The sequence below is a fragment of the Martes martes genome, assembly GCF_963455335.1.
Source record: "Martes martes genome assembly, chromosome: 14".
Taxonomy (NCBI): Eukaryota; Metazoa; Chordata; class Mammalia; order Carnivora; family Mustelidae; genus Martes; species Martes martes.
The window spans coordinates 34,044,624-34,066,141 of NC_137902.1; the positions used below are offsets into that span (position 1 = coordinate 34,044,624).

General features: G+C 38.4%; 1 protein-coding gene across 2 annotated transcripts in view; it reads right to left on the bottom strand.

The window, feature by feature from the left end:
- Positions 1–21,208, bottom strand: part of EXOC6 (exocyst complex component 6) — a 216,956-nt gene extending 195,748 nt beyond the window's left edge. For both annotated transcript variants that reach the window (XM_080823310.1, XM_080823309.1), the window contains exon 1: positions 21,082–21,208. In XM_080823310.1, the coding sequence (XP_080679436.1) occupies positions 21,082–21,182 (101 nt within the window). In that variant the 5' untranslated portion in view covers positions 21,183–21,208. The remainder of the gene's footprint in view (positions 1–21,081) is intronic.
- Between the last annotated feature and the right edge of the window lie 310 nt (positions 21,209–21,518).

A 21,518-nucleotide genomic window follows, 5' to 3' on the forward strand; every position in this document is an offset into this window, starting at 1 on the left:
AGTACAATACAAATTATTTGGACATCTGCATAAATATGTAAATTAGAATTAAATTTAAATGTTTTCCAAAATAATTCCATTTTTTCTTCTATCTTTTTTTTTCCCTTTTGGCACTAGTCCTTTTTGGTACTGTCCTTAACTTTTTTTTCCACTGCAGGATGTCCTTTCCCCACAAGATATGCCTCAATCTTTCTCTTTAAGATTTTATTTATTTATTTGAGAGAGAGAGAGATACCAAGAGAGCCCAAACCAGAAGGAGAGGGAGAGCAGGCTCCGCATTGAACAGGGAGCTGATTAGGGGCTTGATTCCAGGACCCTGGGATCTTCCTGAGACCAAGGCAGATGCTTAACCAACTTAGTCACCCAGGCACCCCAATATGTCTCAATCTTAATCTTCCTTCAAAATTCAGCTCAAGACAGTTCCTTTAGGAAAATTTCATCAATAACCATACTGGATAATACCTTTCCCATTACCTGAAAATTTCTCCCCCTTTAATTGATTTGTGTAACACTATATTTTTAAAAATTTATCTTTTATTTATTTGTATAACACATAAAATGTATTCTGCATTTTAGTGTACATTTCATCTTCTAAATTCTTTGAGAACTGACGGTGTCTTTTATTTCTATATTCAAGTTACAAGAGCCAAAACAAGAATTGCAAATCTTAATAAAAAGACGGTCGCTAGAGGGCACCCTTCACCAGAAAGTATAAATCCAAATATTTTCTTTTCCTACTGCATCACAGCAAGGTGTGAATCTCATACTCAACCAAATTAACAAAAATTATGAAATCTAAATAATGTTTCCTCTTTTTTGAAGCTGCTTTATCCAGATACCTATTATTTTAATATAATGGTTAAAAATAGAAAAGAACTATAAACACCATAAACATTTTCTGGCAATTCCAGGCTCGTAATTTTTGGAGGTCCTAAAAAAGATATCATCATATAAGTAGAACCTGAAGTAAAAACGAGAACTTTACTAAATTGCACAATATATTAAATGAAAGTCAGATGCAGATATATTTAAATTGAACTTTGAAAAAGAGGATTCAAACTATGCATTTTTCAAAATAAATATTAATAAACATTAATTTAATTTTTATAATGTGCTTGTCAAAAGACAAAAATTTTGTGAAGTAAGTATAATTTACAAATAGTATGGAGGAAAACAGAAACATGGTTCCCTGATATAATGCTGATCTTAATCCCCACTATTGATTCCAACCACAGTCCTCTGCTATTGGTCATTTCACAGCTTTGAAGAGACAACAGTAATTGAGAAGAACAATTCCCATGTCCACTCAATGTAAGTAACACAGAATGTAAGTAACAAAAATAAATAAAAATAAGCTTTTACCTTTGTATTAGTACTCTGCAATCCACAAAGCAATTTTACCTAGTACATCATTGCACTTGATCCCAAGAACCCTTGGGAAATAGGGCAACTGGTTTTATCTCTATCTCACAGATGAAGAAAATGAAGGTCTGAGAAGTTAAAAGATTTACTAAACACCATGTGCCCACTAAAAAGGTCAGAGTGGGGCACCTGGGTGGCTCAGTCAGTTGAGTGGCCTGAGTGGCTGACTCTTGGTTTCAGCTTAGGTCATGATTTTCGGGGTCTTGGGATCAATAGGTATGATGGCTCCATGCTCACCAGGGAGTCTACTTAAAGATTCTGTCCTTCCCTCTGTACCTCCCCCAAGGGCTCGCTCGCTTGCTCTCTTTCATACTCTCAAATAAATAAATAAATCTTAAAAAGGCCAGAGCCAGGTATACAGACTGTTGGAAAATACTGCACAAGAAAAGGTAAAAGCAGCTCACTACACAAAAATCACCATTCTGTTGTTGAAATTATTTACCTTAAATATGTCAGTAATATAGTCATTGCTCATTTCCAGAGTATCTTTGTTATTACTATGGCAATGCTTCTACTAATGAAGTCTCTGAAAATTAAGCTCCTTTTTAATAAAGTTGGCAATACCCAATACACATCAACAATATATACACACACTCTCACAAACCACACAAACAACAGTTGCCTGCCTTCACATTCAGACATGACAAAAACAGAAAACAAAATAACAAACACGCCATTGTACACAGATTCTATTAGGCCTGGTCTACCAAACTAAAAAGAAGTAGCTCTTCTAGTAAGACAAGCTGAAAAACAAACTTGACTTATATTCTTTTTACCACAGGAATGAATGAAAGGATAGGAATTAAAAGTGAAGGAAGGAAATGATGGTGGTGTTTTGGTTTTTTCACCATTTAGAACTGAAAAAGGATATGGAAAAGATAAAAGGTCAGGGATTTTCCCTGCATCAAGCAGACCACATCTCCTGGAGAGAATAAACTGGAAAATGGCCTTACTAAAGTTACCAGAGCCCTATATCTGGGAGTTGCAGAGGAATAAGGGGCCCACACCCCATACCACTTTATTTTGAGTTAATTTCAATATCTGACCCTCCTCTGACCAAGCACAAGTTTAAAATACAGGACTTTCCTTCCCTGAGTATAGTCCCAGTCACATTCTTCACCATTCCAATCTTGATGTAAACCTTACCATGTTTTTTGGTTTGGGGGGGGGGGTGAGTTAAAATTTAATAATGTTTTTACACGCAGCTTTCATTATCTGATACTCTAAATTAGAAGGCAAAATATAATGATTAAGAGTACAGGCTCGGAGGCCTAAGGGTCTATGCTCACATCTAGCTGCACCACTTATTATGTGCCTAAGGCCGATGACCTAACCTAGCTCTACCTCAATTTCTTCATCTGCAGAATAGGCATATAATAATGGTATCTTATTTGCTTTTTGTGAAGATTAAATAATACATTTAAGTGTTTAAAACAGAGGCACACAGTAAATGTTCAATAAATTTTTATTTATTATTATCTATATGATTACTTTTACTTTGGGAACAAAGATCCTAGGAAATTATTTTAGAGTTATTATCACTGTTTATAGAATTTGACAAAAATAAGAACCACCTAAAGGTACAACAATAAGAAAATAAATAAACAGGATGAATATTTATACAAGGCAACTGTAACTTCATTTAACAAACACTTAATACTCAAAATTTAATTCGTTGAATGGCATAGGTTCGTGTAATAAACGTTCAACAAATAAATAACATTTGTCATTTCAAATGTAAGAATATACTAGAATTCATGTTAATTATGATTCTCTTTCAGTAGCAGGAAACTGCTCTTATATTTTTCAAGCCTTCTAAAAAACTAAAAAGATTTTGTTTTTCATTAATTCAGTTCAGAAAGTATTTGAGGGTCTGTTGTACCCAAGGCATTATGCTATGTAACATGGTCAGAACTGATCAGATATGTGTAACAATCATAGACCTAGGGGGCAATTTCATTAGGCCTGCATTTAAGACATGTATTTAAGACATACATTTTAAAACATACACTCACACACAACTAAGTAACATTGTATAGTATTTTAAAAATCCATGGTATAAGAAGTGTGTGTGTGTGTGTGTGTGTGTGTGTGTGTGTGTATCCACCTACAATGCTGTGGGATAAAATGGGAATTCTATGATAGGAAATATTTAAGTAGTTGGAGAAATAAAAAGGGGTAATCAGTCATGGGTAAACACAGTCAGAAAAGGACATGGCACTATGAAAAAGGCAAACAATTTAATCCCTGTGAAGGATATACTTACTAAGTAGTAGGAACTCTATTATAACTCTTAGTTATATTTTAGTTAACATTTATTTGGACAGTAGCCTGGGAGTGGCAAGACTCTTTAAAGATTTTATTTATTTATTCGACAGAGACAGTGAGAGAGGGAACACAAGCAGGGAGAGTGAGAGAGGAAGAAACAGGCTTCCTGTCAAGCAGGGAAGCCCACTGCGGGGCTCAGTCCTAGGACACTGCCTGGGATCATGACCTGAGCCTAAGCCAGATGCTTAACAACTGAGCCACCCCGTGCCCCATCCTCTGTGATTTTGATCAAAGATGGATCCTCTCCCCAGAAAAGTTCACAAAAACACCTGTAATACACACACAGTCTCTAAGAACTGCTCACCATCTACAAAGTTGGAAAAGCCATACTGTCTCTTCCACTCACAGTACACTGCCCAAAGGTGTATAACTGATCCAAACTGGTTCGATCAAATACACACTCGGGAATTTTAAGTTAGAATTCAGAGACAGTCAGCTATATGTGCCAGACTGACATATGGAAGCTGTAGGTGGTCATCCTCCACTAAGAACTGAGAGAAGCAGAGAAAGTTACACCTCAAAGGAAAATGAAGACAGAGAAAGAAACACAGTCTTCTACCTCTTTATTTCAGTCTTTTAAGAAGCATGATTGCCCTGGGGCGCCTGTCTCAGTGGGTTAAGTCTCTGCCTTCAGCTCGAGTCATGGTCTTGGGGTCCTGGGATTGAGCTCCGTATTGGGCTCTCTGCTCAGCAGGGAGCCTGCTTCCCCCTCTTTCTCTGCCTGTCTCTTTGTCCACTTGTGATCTCTCTGTCAAATAAATAAATAAAATGTGTAAAAAAAAAAAAAAAAAAAAAAGCAGCAGCAGCAGCATGATTGCCTTTAGAATTTTGTGAGACCCCATAAGCTTCCACTGTTTTTTTTTCATATTTCCTTAAGCAAACTTAATTTGGTTTGGTACCTACAACTAAAAAAAAAGTCCCTAAGGCACATATTCATAGACACACCCACACATACATAAGTATTTCTTAAAACTGTAAGGGGTTTACAAACCTCCTCATCTGACCAATGCACTAGAGTACATCTTCCCAACTGAACAGATTATAGGTATACCACAATGACCATCTCCCAATTTTTCTCTTTATGCCACGATATAAAAAATGTGGAAAGCATTACCACATGATAATCCATTAATAAGGGTCTAAAGATACAGTTTAAGTTAATACACTCCTGAGGAAAAGAACATGTCAACCAGGGGTAGAGGGAGAAGGAGGAGAAAGAGGAGAACCAGAAACACCAACAGCAACATCAGCTGCCATCTAGCTTTTACACAATACTTTTTATTTTTTCCAAAACATCCACAACATTGAACAACTAAGTAAAGAATTCAGGATATGCTAAGTATCTTAAAATACCACTATAAGGGTGAGGGAGGGGGCTTCTGGGTGACCCAGTCTGTTAACCAACCCACTTCTTGGTTTCAGCTCAGGTCATGATCTTGCCATCTTGGGACTGAACCCCACATTGGGCTCTGTGCTCAGGGCAGAGTCTGCCTCAAATTCTCTTTCCCTCTCCCTCTCACCACTCACTGTCTCTTTAATAAATAAATAAAATCTTGAAGAAACACACACACACACACACACACACACACTGTTAGGTAGCTAAATCAAGTAGGTATCCTGAATATCCAGAGCAAGTGAGTTTCTAGCAACTTCAGAAGGAAAAAAAAAATGTACAAACACAGAATCCAATTTATTTCACCACAGAATACTAAATAAGATTTAAAAATATTCACCTTCTGTGTTATTTCCCATGAAATATTTCAGCTAGTTTGCCACATGCACTCTTAGCATGCTTTACAAAATAATGCCCAGGTGCTTCCTCTAATTCAATTGAAGACATTCTGTCAAACAATTTTTTAAATGACAGAGTTGACATACCCTAACTTTTTAAAAAAGGATACGATAATATCTTAAAGGGCCATACAAACTGTCAAAGCATCAGGCTCAAGCTAAGGAAAAAAATACAGGATGATATTCCCTATATTTCTGATACTGAATTTTATTTGCCTTATTTACCTCCATATACAATTTCTGTGACTTGTTCTAACAGTATCCTGTTCCCATGCATAGGAAAGAGCCTAATAGAATTCGTTAGCATTACTTTCTATAACTAGGGTTGACATTCTATAATACTGACATTAACACTTACTGCTAATTCTGGGTAACAACAAAGTACAATGATAATCGCTAATGGACATCCTCTATAGTGAAACCTGAACTGATAATCAGCTAACACAGATTTGCAATAGACTTCCTCCTTCCTGTTTTTATACTCCTGACCAGAGATGTCTCTTCCTGTTGACTTCTGTGCTACTTGGTAAAATGCAAAAGATGAGAAATTGAAACACCTAATACATACAAAATTGTATTTGTCCTCCAGAATAACAAATTACATTGCTAAATAAATTGTAATTGAAAACACTTAAAGCAGATTAAAGAATGCAGATGTAGACTGCTTCCTTAGACTTTGGAAAATCAAACAAAAAATATTAAACTCTCTAAAGCAGATCTAATGTGCAGTTTGCCTAATAGCTTAAGAGATGATCTACAGGGGCGCCTGGATGGCTCAGTCATTGGGCGTCTGCCTTCGGCTCAGGTCATGCTCCCAGGGTCCTGGGACCGAGCCCTACGTCATCGGGCTCCCTGCTCGGTGGGAGGCCTGCTTCTTCCTCTCCCACTCCCCCTGCTTGTGTTCCCTCTCTCGCTGTCTCTATGTGTCAAATAAATGAATGAAATCTTTAAAAAGAAAAGAAAAGATGATCTACATACAAAAGGGTATTATGCTAGTGAAATAAGTCAGAGAAAGACAAATACCACATGATTTCAATTATATGTGGAATCGAGAAAACAAATAAATAAACAAAAAGTACAATCAGATCTATACCTATACAGAACAAACTGATGATTGCCAGAGGGGAAAGGGGGAAGGAGGAAGGGCAAAATGGTTGAAGGAAAGTGGGAAATATAGGCTTCCCATTATGGAATGAATGAGTCTTGGGAATGAAAGCTACAACACAGGGAATACAGTGAATCCAGTAAGTGGTACTGTAATAGCGTTGTATAGTGACAGATGGTAGCTGCAAGCATTAGCATAAGGTATAGAAAGGGTGAATTGAGATGTTGTACACACTAAACTAATGTAAGATTATGTGTCAACTATACTCAAAAGAATGATAAGAAGTTAAATTTTTTAAATTAAAAAAAGGTAGAGTCACCAGGAAACCCCTGAAAAAGATGAACAATGAGGTAAAGGTAGCCCTACCAAATAATAACAATAAAGCCTCTATAATTAAAAGCATGGTACAGCACATGAATAGACATACAAAGAACAGAATAAAGAAACAAAAAGACACCACATTTGAAAATTCAATCAGTGATAATGGCAATATCTTAAATCAATGTGAAAAAGAAAATGTTTTTTAAATAAGAGGTATCGGGTGGCTCAGCAACTTAAGCATCTGCCTTTGGCTCAGGTCATGATCCCATGGTCCTGGAATCGAGCCCCACATAGGGCTCTCTGCTCAGTGGGGAGCCTGCTTCCCCCTCCCTCTGCCCCTCCTCCAGCTTATGCTCTCTCTCACTCACTCACTGTCTCTCAAATAAATAAAAAATAAATTAAATAAGTGTTGTTAGGATAGTTGGACTGCCATATAAAAAAGACAAAACCAGGGTACTTGGCTGGCTCAATAAGAAAAGCATGAGACTCGGGGCGCCTGGGTGGCTCAGTGGGTTAAGCCTCTGCCTTCGGCTCAGGTCATGATCCCAGGGTCCTGGGATCGAGCCCCGCATCGGGCTCTCTGCTCAGCGGGGAGCCTGCTTCCCTTCCTCTCTCTCTCTGCCTGCTTCTCTGCCTACTTGTGATCTCTGTCAAATAAATAAATAAAATCTTTAAAAAAAGAAAAGAAAAGAAAAGCATGAGACTCTTGATCTTGGGGTTGTGAGTCTGAGCCCCATGTTGGGTGTAGACATTACATAAATAAATAAACAAACTTAAAAAAAAATAAAATCTGGGGTCATTCATTATCAAAGAAAATTTAAAAAAGAACTGAATGTAAAAGTAAAAAATAACACCATACAAGTACCAAAGGAAAACATGAGTGGATTCCTCTGTAACCTTGGACTGTGGAAAACTTTCCTATGCCTCAAAATCCAGAAGAAAAAGATTGATAAATTTCATTCTCATAAAAATAAAAAGGCCCTGGGTGGCTCAGTTGGTTAGGCAACTGCCTTTGGCTCAGGTCATGATCCTGGAGTCCTCAGATCAAGTCCCGAGTTGGGCTCCCTGCTCAGAGGGGAGTCTATTTCTCCCTCTGACCCTCCCCCCTCTCATGCTCTCTCTCATTCTCTCTCAAATAAATAAACCTAAAAAATAAAAATTAAAAAACAAACCTCTGCATGGAAAAAAAAAAGAGTAAGCATAGTAAGAGACAAAATGAAAAAAAAAATGTTTCCAACTAATGGCAAAAAAATTGTGAAAGATTTTTAAGTGGATGAAAATTATTATTCTAACACGTCCTTCTAGATTATCTGTGCCTTAGCCTATTTTAAGTCTCTATAAATTGTAGAAAACTGAAAGTAAAGCAAGTTATTCTTGTCCATAGAAATAAAAAGACATTCTGGCCTGTGGAATTTAATTAGCTAATTAATAATTTAAATGACTATGCCCTGCAGATAGTGACCAGTTATGTCTCTATTTATAAATCTATTTCAGGGGGTGCCTGGGTGGCTCAGTGGGTTAAAGCCACTGCATTCAGCTCTGGTCATGATCCCAGCATCCTGGATTGAGCCCCACGTTGGGCTCTCCGCTCCGCGGGGAGCCTGCTTCCTCCTCTCTCTCTCTGCCTGCCTCTCTGCCTACTTGTGATCTCTGTCTGTCAAATAAATAAATAAATAAATAAATAAATAAATAAATAAATCTATTTCAGCATTACCAAATGCCTATATTGGTTTTTTGCCAGTATCTTTCAAACATTGTAACAGCTTATTAGTTCCCTCATTAATTAACAAATAAAACCTTTAGCATGCATTAATTTTATATTTGCATAAGCGCCATGTTCTTATCTTTTTTGAAAACTATCTTTTAATGGTTTTGTTGTCTACCAAAATCCCCAGTGGATTCGCCTGGCACAGGTAGGAAACTGCATTGCGAAGAATTGTACCTCACAGGCTGCCTATGCTTAGGCACCTCTTTTCTTAGATCCCAGAAGTAAAACCCAAGTGGCAATATATATTTAACTTTGCTGACTCTTGCTTCTCTGGTTGGTTTAGTTTTTAAAATTACCGCATGGCCAATAAATTATTACCCCTAAGTGGTAACAATGAGAATTTGGGTTTATGGCTTGACCACTTATTTGGTGATCCCTCTACATGGATGATAGAAATCTCTTGGGTAAAAGATAAAAGACACTGTGGCTTGGTAATTTTTTTTGTCTGTCTACTTTGAGCTCATATCCATTAAGAATTTCATGCCCACCAGGAACAAGTTCTTGGTATCTGGACACTGAGGTCTGTTTGTTTTTTTCATCTCTACAATTCATGTCTCTTGACCTGGGGTGAAATCATAGAAACAAAGCTATAAAGCTTTATTTTTATGCGCAGCTCAGTAAGGCTTTTACCTCTCATTGGTAAAAGGAACTCTGTTCTGACTGGCTCATTGGCAAATAATAATAATAATAATAATAATAAGTACTTCTATAACTAGAATCTTTGTCAAATTCCCAGAAAACAAGTAAATTAAACTTCTAATAGTTTAAATGTGCTAGACTTGACCCCCTTTTATTTTTCAAGGAAAAAGTGGTTTTGTCCTATAGCAGTTGTTCTCCCATTTTCTGGTCTCTTTACACTCTCAAAACTTAGTAAGAACTCCAAAAAGGCTGTATTTACATGAATCATAACTACCAATATTTACATTAGAAATTAAAACAGGTGGAGCACCTGGGTGGCTCAGTGGGTTAAACTGCTGCCTTCGGACCACTGAGGTTTAACCCACTGAGCCACCCAGGCGCTCCACCTGTTTATGATTCATGTAAATACAGCCTTTTGGAGTTCTTACTAAGTTTTGAGAGTATGCAACTTTTTAAATTTTTTTAAAAAGATTTTTTATGGTGCACCTGGGTGGCTCAGAGGGTTAAGCCTCTGCCTTCAGCTCAGGTCATGATCGAAGGCTCAGGTCATGATCTCAGGGTCCTGGGATCAAGCCCCGCATCGGGCTCTCTGCTTGGCAGGAAGCCTGCTTCCCCCTCTCTCTCTGCCAGCCTCTCTGCCTACTTGTGATCTCTCTCTGTCTCTGTCAAATAAATAAATAAAAACTTTTAAAAAATAGAAATTAAAACAGAATTTTTAAAAAACCTACTGATTCATTTGAAAAGAGAAATGATGAATGCATTGTACATTAACATAAATAAACTCTTAGAGTTATTTGAAAAAAATTTTTTTAAGTTAGCTTTATGCCCAACATGGGACATGACCTAACGACCCTGAGATCAAGAGTTGCATACTCCACCAACTAAGCCAGGCAGCAGCCCTGAAAATGATTTTGACCTGACAAATCCCCCCCAAAAAATCAGTGCTCTATAGTAAACTGTTTCAGAACATGAAAGAGCATAATGAACAACAAAACATGGAAAATGAATTGTATCTGCCTTAGTTTATAATATCTGAGTCTGATAATAAGCTTTAAAATATAAAATTTAGCAACATTAGCCCAATTTTGTTGGGCTTGCTTCCTTGGTTTTACTAGTTAATGACTTGTCCATAATATGAAAGTTTATTCTTTACCTTCTGTGTAATCTGCCTAGATAGCAGCAGTGGGTCCATTTGCCAGAATACTCTTCCGTGCTTCATGTGGACTTTATTATGTTCTTGATTATTTAATAAACAAAAATGTTTCCTCTCACTTATGAAAGAACTAAGTTCTTTAGAATCAAGTTATCTATGCTTATTTTTTAAATATTTCACTTTCATTTTAATTAAATTGGTACCCAAGTATTGCTTCTCAGGTAACATGTGATAACTGCTTTGATTTGTCTTCTAAAATGTGAGACCTAAATAGAGAAAAAAATAAAATAAAACTTTCAAGATACCTTTTACACCTAAACCTGTTGATGAGATTTCCCAGAACAACTCTGCAAAAGCATAGTTGTTTACTCTTTCAATTTATAAAAAGAGAAATGCTAGAAATAATTAGGTTTGTTGTGCTACTGTAGTAAAACTGGCACTGGAAGAGTTGTCAAATAGGACGAGATGTTCAGCCTTCCTATGTTAAATCTGTATAGCTAAAAAGTGTCACGATACAAACATTTCTGAAACTGTACTCTTTACAGGAATTCCCTAAAGATCTGTCAATTTGTTGGGATGCCTGGGTGGCTCAGTTGGTTAAGCGTCTGCCTTCAGCTCAGGTCATGATCCCAGGGTCCTGGGATCGAGCTCCGCATCAAGCTCCCTGCTCACAGGGAGCCTGCTTCCCCCTCTCTCTCTGCCTGCCTCTCTGCCTACTTGTGATCTCTCTCTCTGTCAAATAAATAAATAAAATCTTTAAAAAAAAAAAAAAAAGCCAAAGAACAGAGAGGAATGAAGAACAGGAACAGCACCTCAGAAAAATATGGACACCATTAAACACATCAACATACACATGATGGGATACCACAGTACAATTTTATGATGATAAAAATATCGGAAAAAATAGCTGAAGAATATTTGAAGAAATAATGATTAAAATTCCCCACTCTGATGAAAAACATTAATCTGGACATTTAAAATAACCAATAAACTCCAAGAAAGATAAACACAAACAGACCCATACCCAGGCACATCACAGTAGAAGTAATGAAAGACAAAGAGAACACCTTGAAAGTAGCAAGAGAAAACCACTTATCACATACAAGGTTATTCCAATAAAGTTAACAGAAATAATGGAGACCAAAAAAAACAGTGGGATGACATGTTCAAAGTACTAAAAGAAAAAACCGTCAACCAAGGTCTAAGATCCAACAAAACTATCCTTCAAAACTGAAGGTGATGGGACGGGCGTCCAGGTGGCTCAGTCAGTTAAGCGTTGCTCAGGGTCCTGGGATTGATTGAGCTCCTCGTCGGGCTCCGTGCAGATCAGGGAGTCTGTTTCTCCTTCTCCCTCTGCCTCTCTCCCCAGCTTGTGCACGCGCTCTCTCTCTCTCTCTCTCTCTCAGATAAGTAAAAAAATTTCAAAAGTGAAGGTAAAGCATAGACATTCTCAAATAAACAAAAACTAAGAGAATTAGTTAGCAGCAGACCAGCCTTACAAAAAAAACTAGTGGAGGAGCGCCTGGGTGGCTCAGTCGTTAAGTGTCTGCCTTCAGCTCAGGTCATGATCTCTGGGTCCTGGGATCAAGCCCCTGACTGCCAGACTCCCTGCTCAGTGGGGAGTCTGCTTCTTGCTCTCCCTCTGTACCTCCCCACCAACTTGTTCTCTCTTTTTCTCTCTCTTAAATAAAATCTTTAAAAGAAAAACAAACAAAAAAAAAAACCTAATGGAAGTTCTTCACAATCAAAAGAGTGAGCCCAAATGGTAATATAAACACACACACACAAAAGAATGCTAGTAAAGACAACCACGTAATTATAAAAGACAGTATAAATAGCATCTCTCTTAAATGACTTAAAAAGCAATTACATAAAACAACAAGCACATAATTCTATTTGTGGGCCTAACATATAGAAATATAATATATTTGACAATAAGAGCACAAAGGAGATATAGGAACAAAGCTGTACTAGGGTAAGAAAATGACACAAGATGACAATCTAAAACCCAGCAAAAAAATAAAGACAATCAGAAATGATAATTGAGTTAATATAACAAACTCTATAAACTTGTCAGCTTCTTTAAAAAAGCAAAAAGTTATATAAAGTAACAATTACAGCAACGTACTGTTGTGTTGGTAACACAGATATAAGAGCTATAACAATAATAGCACATAAATGGGAAAGAGGGGCACCTGGATGGCTCATTCAGTTAAGCATCTGACTTGATTTCAGCTCAGGTCAGGTCTCAGGGTCATGAGATCCAGCCCTGTGTCTGGACTCCATGCTGTGCATGGAGGCTGCTTAAGATTCTCTCTCTCTCCCTTTCCTTCCGCCCCTCTCCCTGCCCCACTTGCACACACTCTCTCTCTTAAAAAAAAATAAATAAATAAGAGAAAATAGAGATATATAGAAGTAGTATTTCTATATTTCACTGGACTTAAGTTAGAATAAATCTGAAGGCAATTCTGAGAACCACCACTAAGAAATTATTTTTTAAAAGAAACTGAAAAAAATCATTAAATTAAAATGTTATACTGGAAAATATTCATTTAATAAAAAAGAGTAGTAAAAAGGGAACAGAAGAACAGAAGAGCAAAAAACAAATGTATCATATAGAAAACAAAAAGCAAAAAGGCAGCAAAATAAATCCAACTATATAAATAACAACATTAAATCCATAAGGAGATTAAATAATTAAAAGGCAGACTGTTTAGAATGGCTAAAATTAACCAGTCAGGAAACAACAGGAATTGGCGAGGACTATGGAAAAAGGGGAACCCTCCTACCTTATTGATGGGAATGCAAGCTGGTGCAGTCAATCTGGAAAATAGTATGGCGGTTCCTCAAAAAGTTGAAAATAGAGCTACCCTATGACCCAGCAATTGCACTACTGGGTATTTACCCTAAAGATACAAATGTAGTGATCCAAAGGGGCACTTGCACCCGAATGTTTATAGCAGCAATATCCACAATACCCAAACTATGGAAAGAGCCTAGATGTCCATCAACAAAAGAATGGATAAAGAAGATGTGGTATTATATATACAATGGCATACTATGCAGCCATCAAAAAACTGAAATCTTGCCATTTGCAATGACATGGATGGAACTAGGGTATTATGCTAAGCAAAATAAGTCAATCAGAGAAAGACAATTATCATATGATCTCTCTGATATAAAGAATTTGATCAGGCAGGTCAGGGGGTTGTGGGGGGAAGGGAGGGAAAAATGAAACAAGATAGGACTGAGGAGGGAGACAAACCATTAGAGACCCTTAATCTCAGGAAACAAACTGAGGATTGCTGGATAGGAGGGAGGTAGGAGGGATAGCGTGGCTGGGTGATACACACTGGGGAGGGTATGTGCTATGGTGAGTGCTGTGAATTGTGCAAGACTGATGATTCACAGACATGTATCCCTGAGGAAAATAATACATTATATGTTAACTAAAAAAAACACAATTTAAAAAAAAAAGGCAGACTGTTGGGGCACCTGGGTGGATTAGCCCATAAGCATCTGACTCTTGGTTTTGGCTCAGGTCCTGAACTCATGGGTCGTGAGACTGAGCCCCACATCAGGCTCCACACTCAGCAGGGAGTCTCTCTCTCTAAAATAAATAAACCTTTAAAAAAAAAAAAAAAAGGCAGGTATGCCTGGTGGCTCAGTCAGTTAAGCATCTATCTTCAGCTCAGATTGGAATCAGGCCCCATGTCGGACTCCCTGCTCAGTGTGGAGAGTCTACATCTCCCTCTCCCTCTGCTTCTCCAATCCCCCTACTTATGATTTCTCTCTCTCAAATAAAATCCTTTAAAAAAAAAAAAAAAGGCAGACTGTCAAACTAGATGACAAACAAGATCCAACAATATGCTATCTGTAGGAGGCAATCTTTAGATTCAAATATAAAAACAGGGTGAAAGTAAAAGGACAGAAAAAGACATATCATGGAAAAACCAACCATAAAAATGCCAGAGTAGCTATACTAATACCAGACAAAATAGACTTTAAAACAAGTCTACAGATAAAGAAGAATATTTTATGATGGTAAATGTCTATTAACCAGGAATATATAACAAGTATACACACAGAGAGCATACTGATAATGAGCCCAAAATAACATGAAGCAAAAACTATCTGTTGTATTTAATAATGGATAGAACTAAACAGAACATTCAAAAGGAAGACTTGAACAACCATAAGCTAAAGAGACTTAACAGACATCTATAGAATTATTCCACCCAACAGCAGGATAAACATTCTTAGGTACACATGGAACATTCTCCAAAGATAGACCATAGTTAAGCCATAAAACAAGCCTCAATAAAGTTAAAAGAACTGAAATTGTACAAATTATGATCTCTGGCCACAATGTAATGAAATTAGAAATTAATAACAGAAGGATACTTAAGACACTCACAAATATGTGGAAACTAACACATTTCTAAATAACCAATGAGTCAAAGAAATCATAAAGGAAATTTTTCTTTCAAATACTTTATTTATTTATTTGAGAGAGAGAAAGCATGAGTGGGGAAGAGGAGCAGAGGGAGAGGAAGACTGAGAGGGAGAAGCAGACTCACCACTGAGCAGGGAACCCAACATACAGCTCAATCCCAGGACTCCAGGACCATGACCTGAGTCACTAAGCCATCTCATAAAAGAAATTTTAAAAATACTTCAGGATGAAGTCAAAACAGTGCTTAGTGGGAAATTTATAGTTGCAAAAGCCTGTATTTAAAAATGACAAAGATCTCAAATTAAGAACCTAAGTTTCCATCATAGGGCAGCAATAAAAAGAAAACCAACAGAACACAAGCAGAAGAAAGGAAACAAAAATTAGACACAAATGAAATAATTAGAAAACAATACACAAAAATCAATAAAACCAAGAGCCAACTGGTTTTGGTTTTTTTTTACATTTTTTTAAAAGATTTTATTTATTTATCTGACAGACAGAGATCACAAGTAGGCAGAGAGGCAGGCAGAGAGAGAGGAGGAAGCAGGCTCCCCGCAGAGCAGAGAGCCCGACGTGGGGCTCGATCCCAGGACTCTGAGATCATGACCTGAGCGGAAGGCAGAGGCTTTAACCCACTGAGCCACCCAGGTGCCCCAAGAGCCAACTGGTTTTTTTAAAAGATCCATGAAACTGACAAACATTTAGCTACACTGACCAAGAGAAAAAAGAGAAACTGACATTATTAAAATCAAGAATGAAAGAGAGGTCATTAATACTGACCTTACAGAAATAAAAAGTGTTATCAAGGAACTGTGAACAACTGCACCAACAATTTTGATAATCTAGAAGAAATGGACAAACTTCTCAAAAGATAAAAACTATCAAAACTGACTCAGAAAGACTAGAAAATCAGAACAGAGTTCTATGAGAGATTCAATCAGTAATCAAAAACCTCCCATCAAAGAAATGCTAGGTGGCTTTACTGATGGATGCTACCAAATATTTAAAGAATTAACACTATTCCTTCACAAATCTTCCAAAAAGTGTAAGAGGAGGGACACTCCCTAACTTATTTTGAGACCAGCATTACTCTAATACCAAAGCCAGAAAAAAAGACATCAAAAATTATAGACTTGGGGCGCCTGGGTGGCTCAGTGGGTTAAAGCCTCTGCCTTCAGCTCAGGTCCTGATCCCAGGGTCCTGGGATCAAGCCCCACATCGGGCTCTCTGCTCAGCAGGGAGCCTGCTTCCTCCTCTCTCTATGCCTGCCTCTCTGCCTACTTGTATTCTCTGTCTGTCAAATAAATAAATAAAACTTAAAAAAAAATTACAGACTTACATTTCCTATGAAGATAGATGTAAAAATTCTCAACAAAATACTAACAAACCAAATCTAACAATGTAGTAAAAGGATTATACACCATGACCAAACAGGATTTAACTCAGGAATTCAAGAGAGATTCAACATTTAAAAAAAAAAAAAAAAAATTCAATGTACCACATCACATGACAAAAACAAAGGAGGAAAAAACCCCACATGGTCATCTCAATTCCGGGAACACTAACCAACTGACTCTTTGAGATACTATTATTCTCATACCAAAACCAAACAAAGATATCACCAAAAAATAATAGACCAGTATCTCCCGTGAATATACACATGCAAAAATCGTAAACAAAATACTAGCAAACAGAATCCAGTAACATATAAAAAGGATTATACACTATGACCAAGTGGGATTTATGCCTCAATACAAGGTTGGCTTATACCTCAAAATTAATTAATGTAATATACCACACAACTACAATAAGGGATTAAAACCCACATGATCATTTCAATAGATGCAGAAAAAGCGTGTGAAACACCGAACACTCTTTCATAATAAAAACATTGAACTAGGAATAGCAGGGAACTTCCCCAACCTGATAAATGACACTATGAAATTCCCACAGCAGCACATGAGAGCGCCAGTTGTTCCACCTCACCTATACATGGTATATGGTCAGTTTTTTAAACTTTTGACATTCCAACAGCATAATTCAATGTTGTAGTTTTAGTTTACATTTTTCTAATGACTAATGTTATTAATCATCTTTTCATGTGCTTTTTGCACTGTGTGTACCTTCTTTTGTGAAATATCTATTTAAATCATCTACCCATTTTTTAATTGGATTGTTTCTTATCTGGCCTTAAAGACTTCTTTTATACAATTTGGACACAACTTTTTTTTAAATCAGACATGTGATTTTCAGAAATTTTCTACTTGTTTGTGGCTTTTCATTTCCTTAACAGTATCTTTGAAGACCACGTGTTCTCAATGTTGATGTCCAATTTATCTTTTTTTTTCTTTTATGTATTATGCTTTTGGAATAGTATGTAAGAAATCTTTACCTAACCAAAGTCACAAAGATTTTTTTTCTAAGAGTTTATAGTTTTGCATCTTATGTTTAGGTTTATGATCTACTTTGGGTTACTTTTTAAATATGGTGTAGAGTAGAGATCAAAGTTCATTATTCTGCATATGGATTTCCAACTGTTTAACCATTATTTTAAAAAATTATCCTTTTTAAATGAACTGCTTTTGTACCTCTGTCAAAAATTAATTAATGTGTGAATCTATTTATGGACTCTGTTATTCAGTTTCACTGATCTATTTATCTTGATGTTTGTATCACACTGGCTTGATTATTTAGTTTTACAAATAACCTTAAAAGCAGGCAGTGTAGTTCCTCTAACTCTGTTCATCTTTTCCCAAGTCAGTTTGACTCTTTTAGGTCCTATACATTTCCATATGAACTTTTGAATCAGCTTGTCAATTTCTACCAAAACAACAACAACAACAAAACCTTCTGCTGGGATTCTGAATGAGATTGTCCAAATCTAAAGATCAATTTGGGGTAACCATTTTGACAGTTTGTTATCTTTCAAGGAATTTGTCCATTTCTTCTAAGTTGTCAAATGTATTGATATGAAATTATTCATAATATTCCTTTAATAGCTATAGAAGCTGCAGTGATGTTACCTCTCTCATTCTGATACAGTATCGGGAATTGGCAATTCCTGATAATTGGCATCTTCTCCCTTTCTTTCTCTTAGAGGTTTATCAATTTTACAGATCTCAAAGAACCAGGTTTTCATTTCACTGACTTTGTTTTTCTATTTTCTATTTCATTGATTTCCACTCTAATCTTTACCATCTCCTTTCTTTACCAGCTCCTTTCTTTGGCTCTTCTGGATTTCATTTGCTCTTCTTTTCCTAGTTTCTTAAGTTAGAAGCTGAGGTCATCGATTTGAAACCATTCTTTCCCAGTAAAGATGTTCAATGTTATAAATTTCTAAGTATTACTTTAGCTGTGCCCCACAGATTCTAATGTGTTTTCATTTTATTCAGTTCAAAAATACTATCTAAACTTCTCTCCTGGTTTCTTCTTTTACCCACGGGTTATTTAGATGTGTGTTATTCAGTGTCCAAGTATTTGGGTATTCTCCAGTTTTCTATTACTGATTTCTAATCTAATTCCACTGTGGTCAAAGAACCATATTGTATGCCAGCCCCTGTGAAAAGTATGTAACATGCTTCTTACTTAATCATCAGTAATAAAAAGTAAATCAGGAAAAGATCCAACTGAAAAAGTCTCCCACTGAGAAAAAAAAAAAATAAGAATGGTAACACCATCTTAAGCCAAAAGGCCAGCTAAAAGATAAGTGGGAAGTAACAAAAATTAATCTTAATACTAAAATATTTACAGATGAATTGATGTCCAGAATTTGCTTCAAAATAATACAGGGTGAGGGAGAGTAGACGGGAGCAGATCGAATAGCACTGGCTGGGGGCTGAACTGAATCAAGATGATGGCTTCATGATGGTTTCCACACTATTCTACTTTTTACTTTCCAATAAAAGGGTTTTTAAAATTTTAATATTAGCACTTAGTGAAACCTAGGTAAAAAACAGTAATAGCTTAAACACTATTCAAGAGAAGGCCTGCTAGCAGTGCCTTCTATGTGTGTGTATAAAGTCTGCTTATAAATGAGATGACAAGTGTATATATAGGATAAGTATGAGTCACTGGAGTTGGCCAAAGAAAACAGTGTGGGTTTCAACAAAGTGAGGAGGTGACATAATTGCCCAGCAAAAGAGAACAGAATAACACTGTGAACACATATATTCTATTTGTGTCACAAAAGTCTCTCAATATATTTCAAATTTTCTTCTAAGTTAATTTCATCTCTTTTCAAAGATAGTGCCTAGCATTTTTTCCCAAGAGGAAGTATCTCCTTCATAACCTGTACTATTTTCAAAAACTGGCTGTTCTGATAACTATAATACATACTGTACTCTTTAAGTTTCACTATGCAGTCAGGAAAACAAAGCTTCCTTTTGATCTATGATTTCTACTTTCATTACCAAATGACCAGAGTTTTATGAAAAGAAATCATCATGCTGGAAAATTAAGGAAATGTACTAATTACGCCTATCATATCACAGCAAGAACTTCATGTGACCAAAAAAAAAAAAAAAAAAAACTTATCAGGTGCCTAACACATGCTTGGTGTTAGGGATACAGTAGTGAACAAATAGGCAAGGTCTCTAATATCCCAGGCATCTAAAGACCCACCCCCTACCTAAGGACAGGAATAAGAAAATTGAGGTTCAGAAAACTTAAATGATTTTGTCCGTGACCGCACATTTCGTCAGCGGTAGGACCTGTGCAAAACACTCCGGAATCTCAGGGCAAGGTGAATTTACATTATAATTTGAAATAGCTTCACTTGATACTATATCCACATGTCCACAACACATACAGCACTTCATTTCTAGGAAGCGTATCCTGAAGAAAATAACGTTAAAGCACAATCACTCCTAACTTCCATACATGAATAACAATTTCACCACCATTACGAAAGCTGAAACCTTACATTTAAAAGGTACTTCTTTTTCTTAAAAAGTTTATTTATTTGTAAATAATCTTTACACCCAGCGGCGGGCTCGAACTCATGACACCGAGACCGAGAGCAGCATGCTCTTCCCACTGAGCCAGCGAGATGCCCCTAAGAGACACTTATTCTTTTTTTTTTTAAGATTTTTTTTATTTATTCATTTAAGAAGAAGACAAAGAGAGAACACAAGCAGAGGAAGAGGCAGAGAGAGGGAGAGGGAGAAGCAGACTCCCCGCTGATCCAAGAGCCCAATGTGGGACTCGATCCCAGGACCTGAAGAACACTACCTGAGCCAAACGCAGAGGTCCAACCATCTGAATCACCCAGGCACCCCAAACAGGCACTTATTCTTGGCGAGAACGCCTAACCTAATCTAGTGCATCACCACAGTGTCCAGCTAATATTCTATTAGGGCAACAGGTATTCAGTCTGGAATATTCATTATCTAGTATTATTTTTAAAGGGTGGAGATCTTTTTCAAAATAAACGGGAAAGTTAATGCAAAATTAATGAAACGTTCGTAAGTAAGTAAAAGCTTCCCACACTCCAGAAGGCGCGCCGGGCGAGCGCTCGGTCACACTAGCGCGCTCTTGAGCATCAGCTCCTGCCCGCCAGCCCACGCTCCCTTCTCGCCCACTCCGGCCGCGCTGAGGGATAATGGTGCCGGCGACTCCAGCTCAACTTCAATTCTCCCACGCCCGCTGCAGCCCTCCACGCCAGGGTTTCCACCTGCGGGCGCCTCGGCATCTCAGTCACGCGGACTGCTGGCAGTTAACCTTCGCCCCAGGACAGCCGCCCTCAGCCCCGCCGGCAGCCCGGGAGGCCCAAAACGCGTCCTCGGGACCCCAGGCCGTCAGGGCCGGGCGGCGCCGCGGAACCCCGGGTCAAAGGCGCCGCCGCGGCCACACCCACCGGCTGCGCGATGACAGCTCCCGGGGCTGAGGCGGGCGGTGGCGACAGGTGCAGCCGCCCGTTCCTCCCCTCCCCGCCCGGGCCGGCCCAGGTCTCGGCCCACCGCCCCGGAGCGCCCCCGCCCGCCTCCACACGCACCACCTGTCGGTACGCCTGGCGCGCGGCCGGTGGCAGACGCCCAGCTCGGCTCCTGATGAGCGGCCAGCGGCGGCAGCCCGAGGTCCCGGGGGGATGAGAGCTTTACCGGAGAGTGGGTCCCACGCAGGCGGTGTCGGTGCTCTCAATCTCCTGCAAGATCCGTTCATGCTCCGGGACGGTCCCCAGACCATCGCCATTCTCCGCCATCTTGGCTGGAAGCTGAGGAGCCGGCGAAGCGCGGCGCCGCGCGGACAGCGGGGGCGAGCAGCCTGAGGCGCGCGCGCAAGGGGACGGGGAGGGGGCGTGGCGAGGGCGGAGACAGCGCGGGGGCGCGCGGAGGGTGTGGGAGGAAGCATGCGGGCACTCGACCGGACCCTGGTCTCAGTTCTAGCACCTGTCAGAGCGCAGGGTCCTGCCCGCCGAGGCGAGGAATGAAGACACTTCGCCTTCCGCTCTCCCCCTCCCCTTGCTCCTAGTTGCTATATAGTGACTGGCCTGGCTTTGCCATACATTCTTCTTGTATTGTGTGTGCCAGACTCTGCT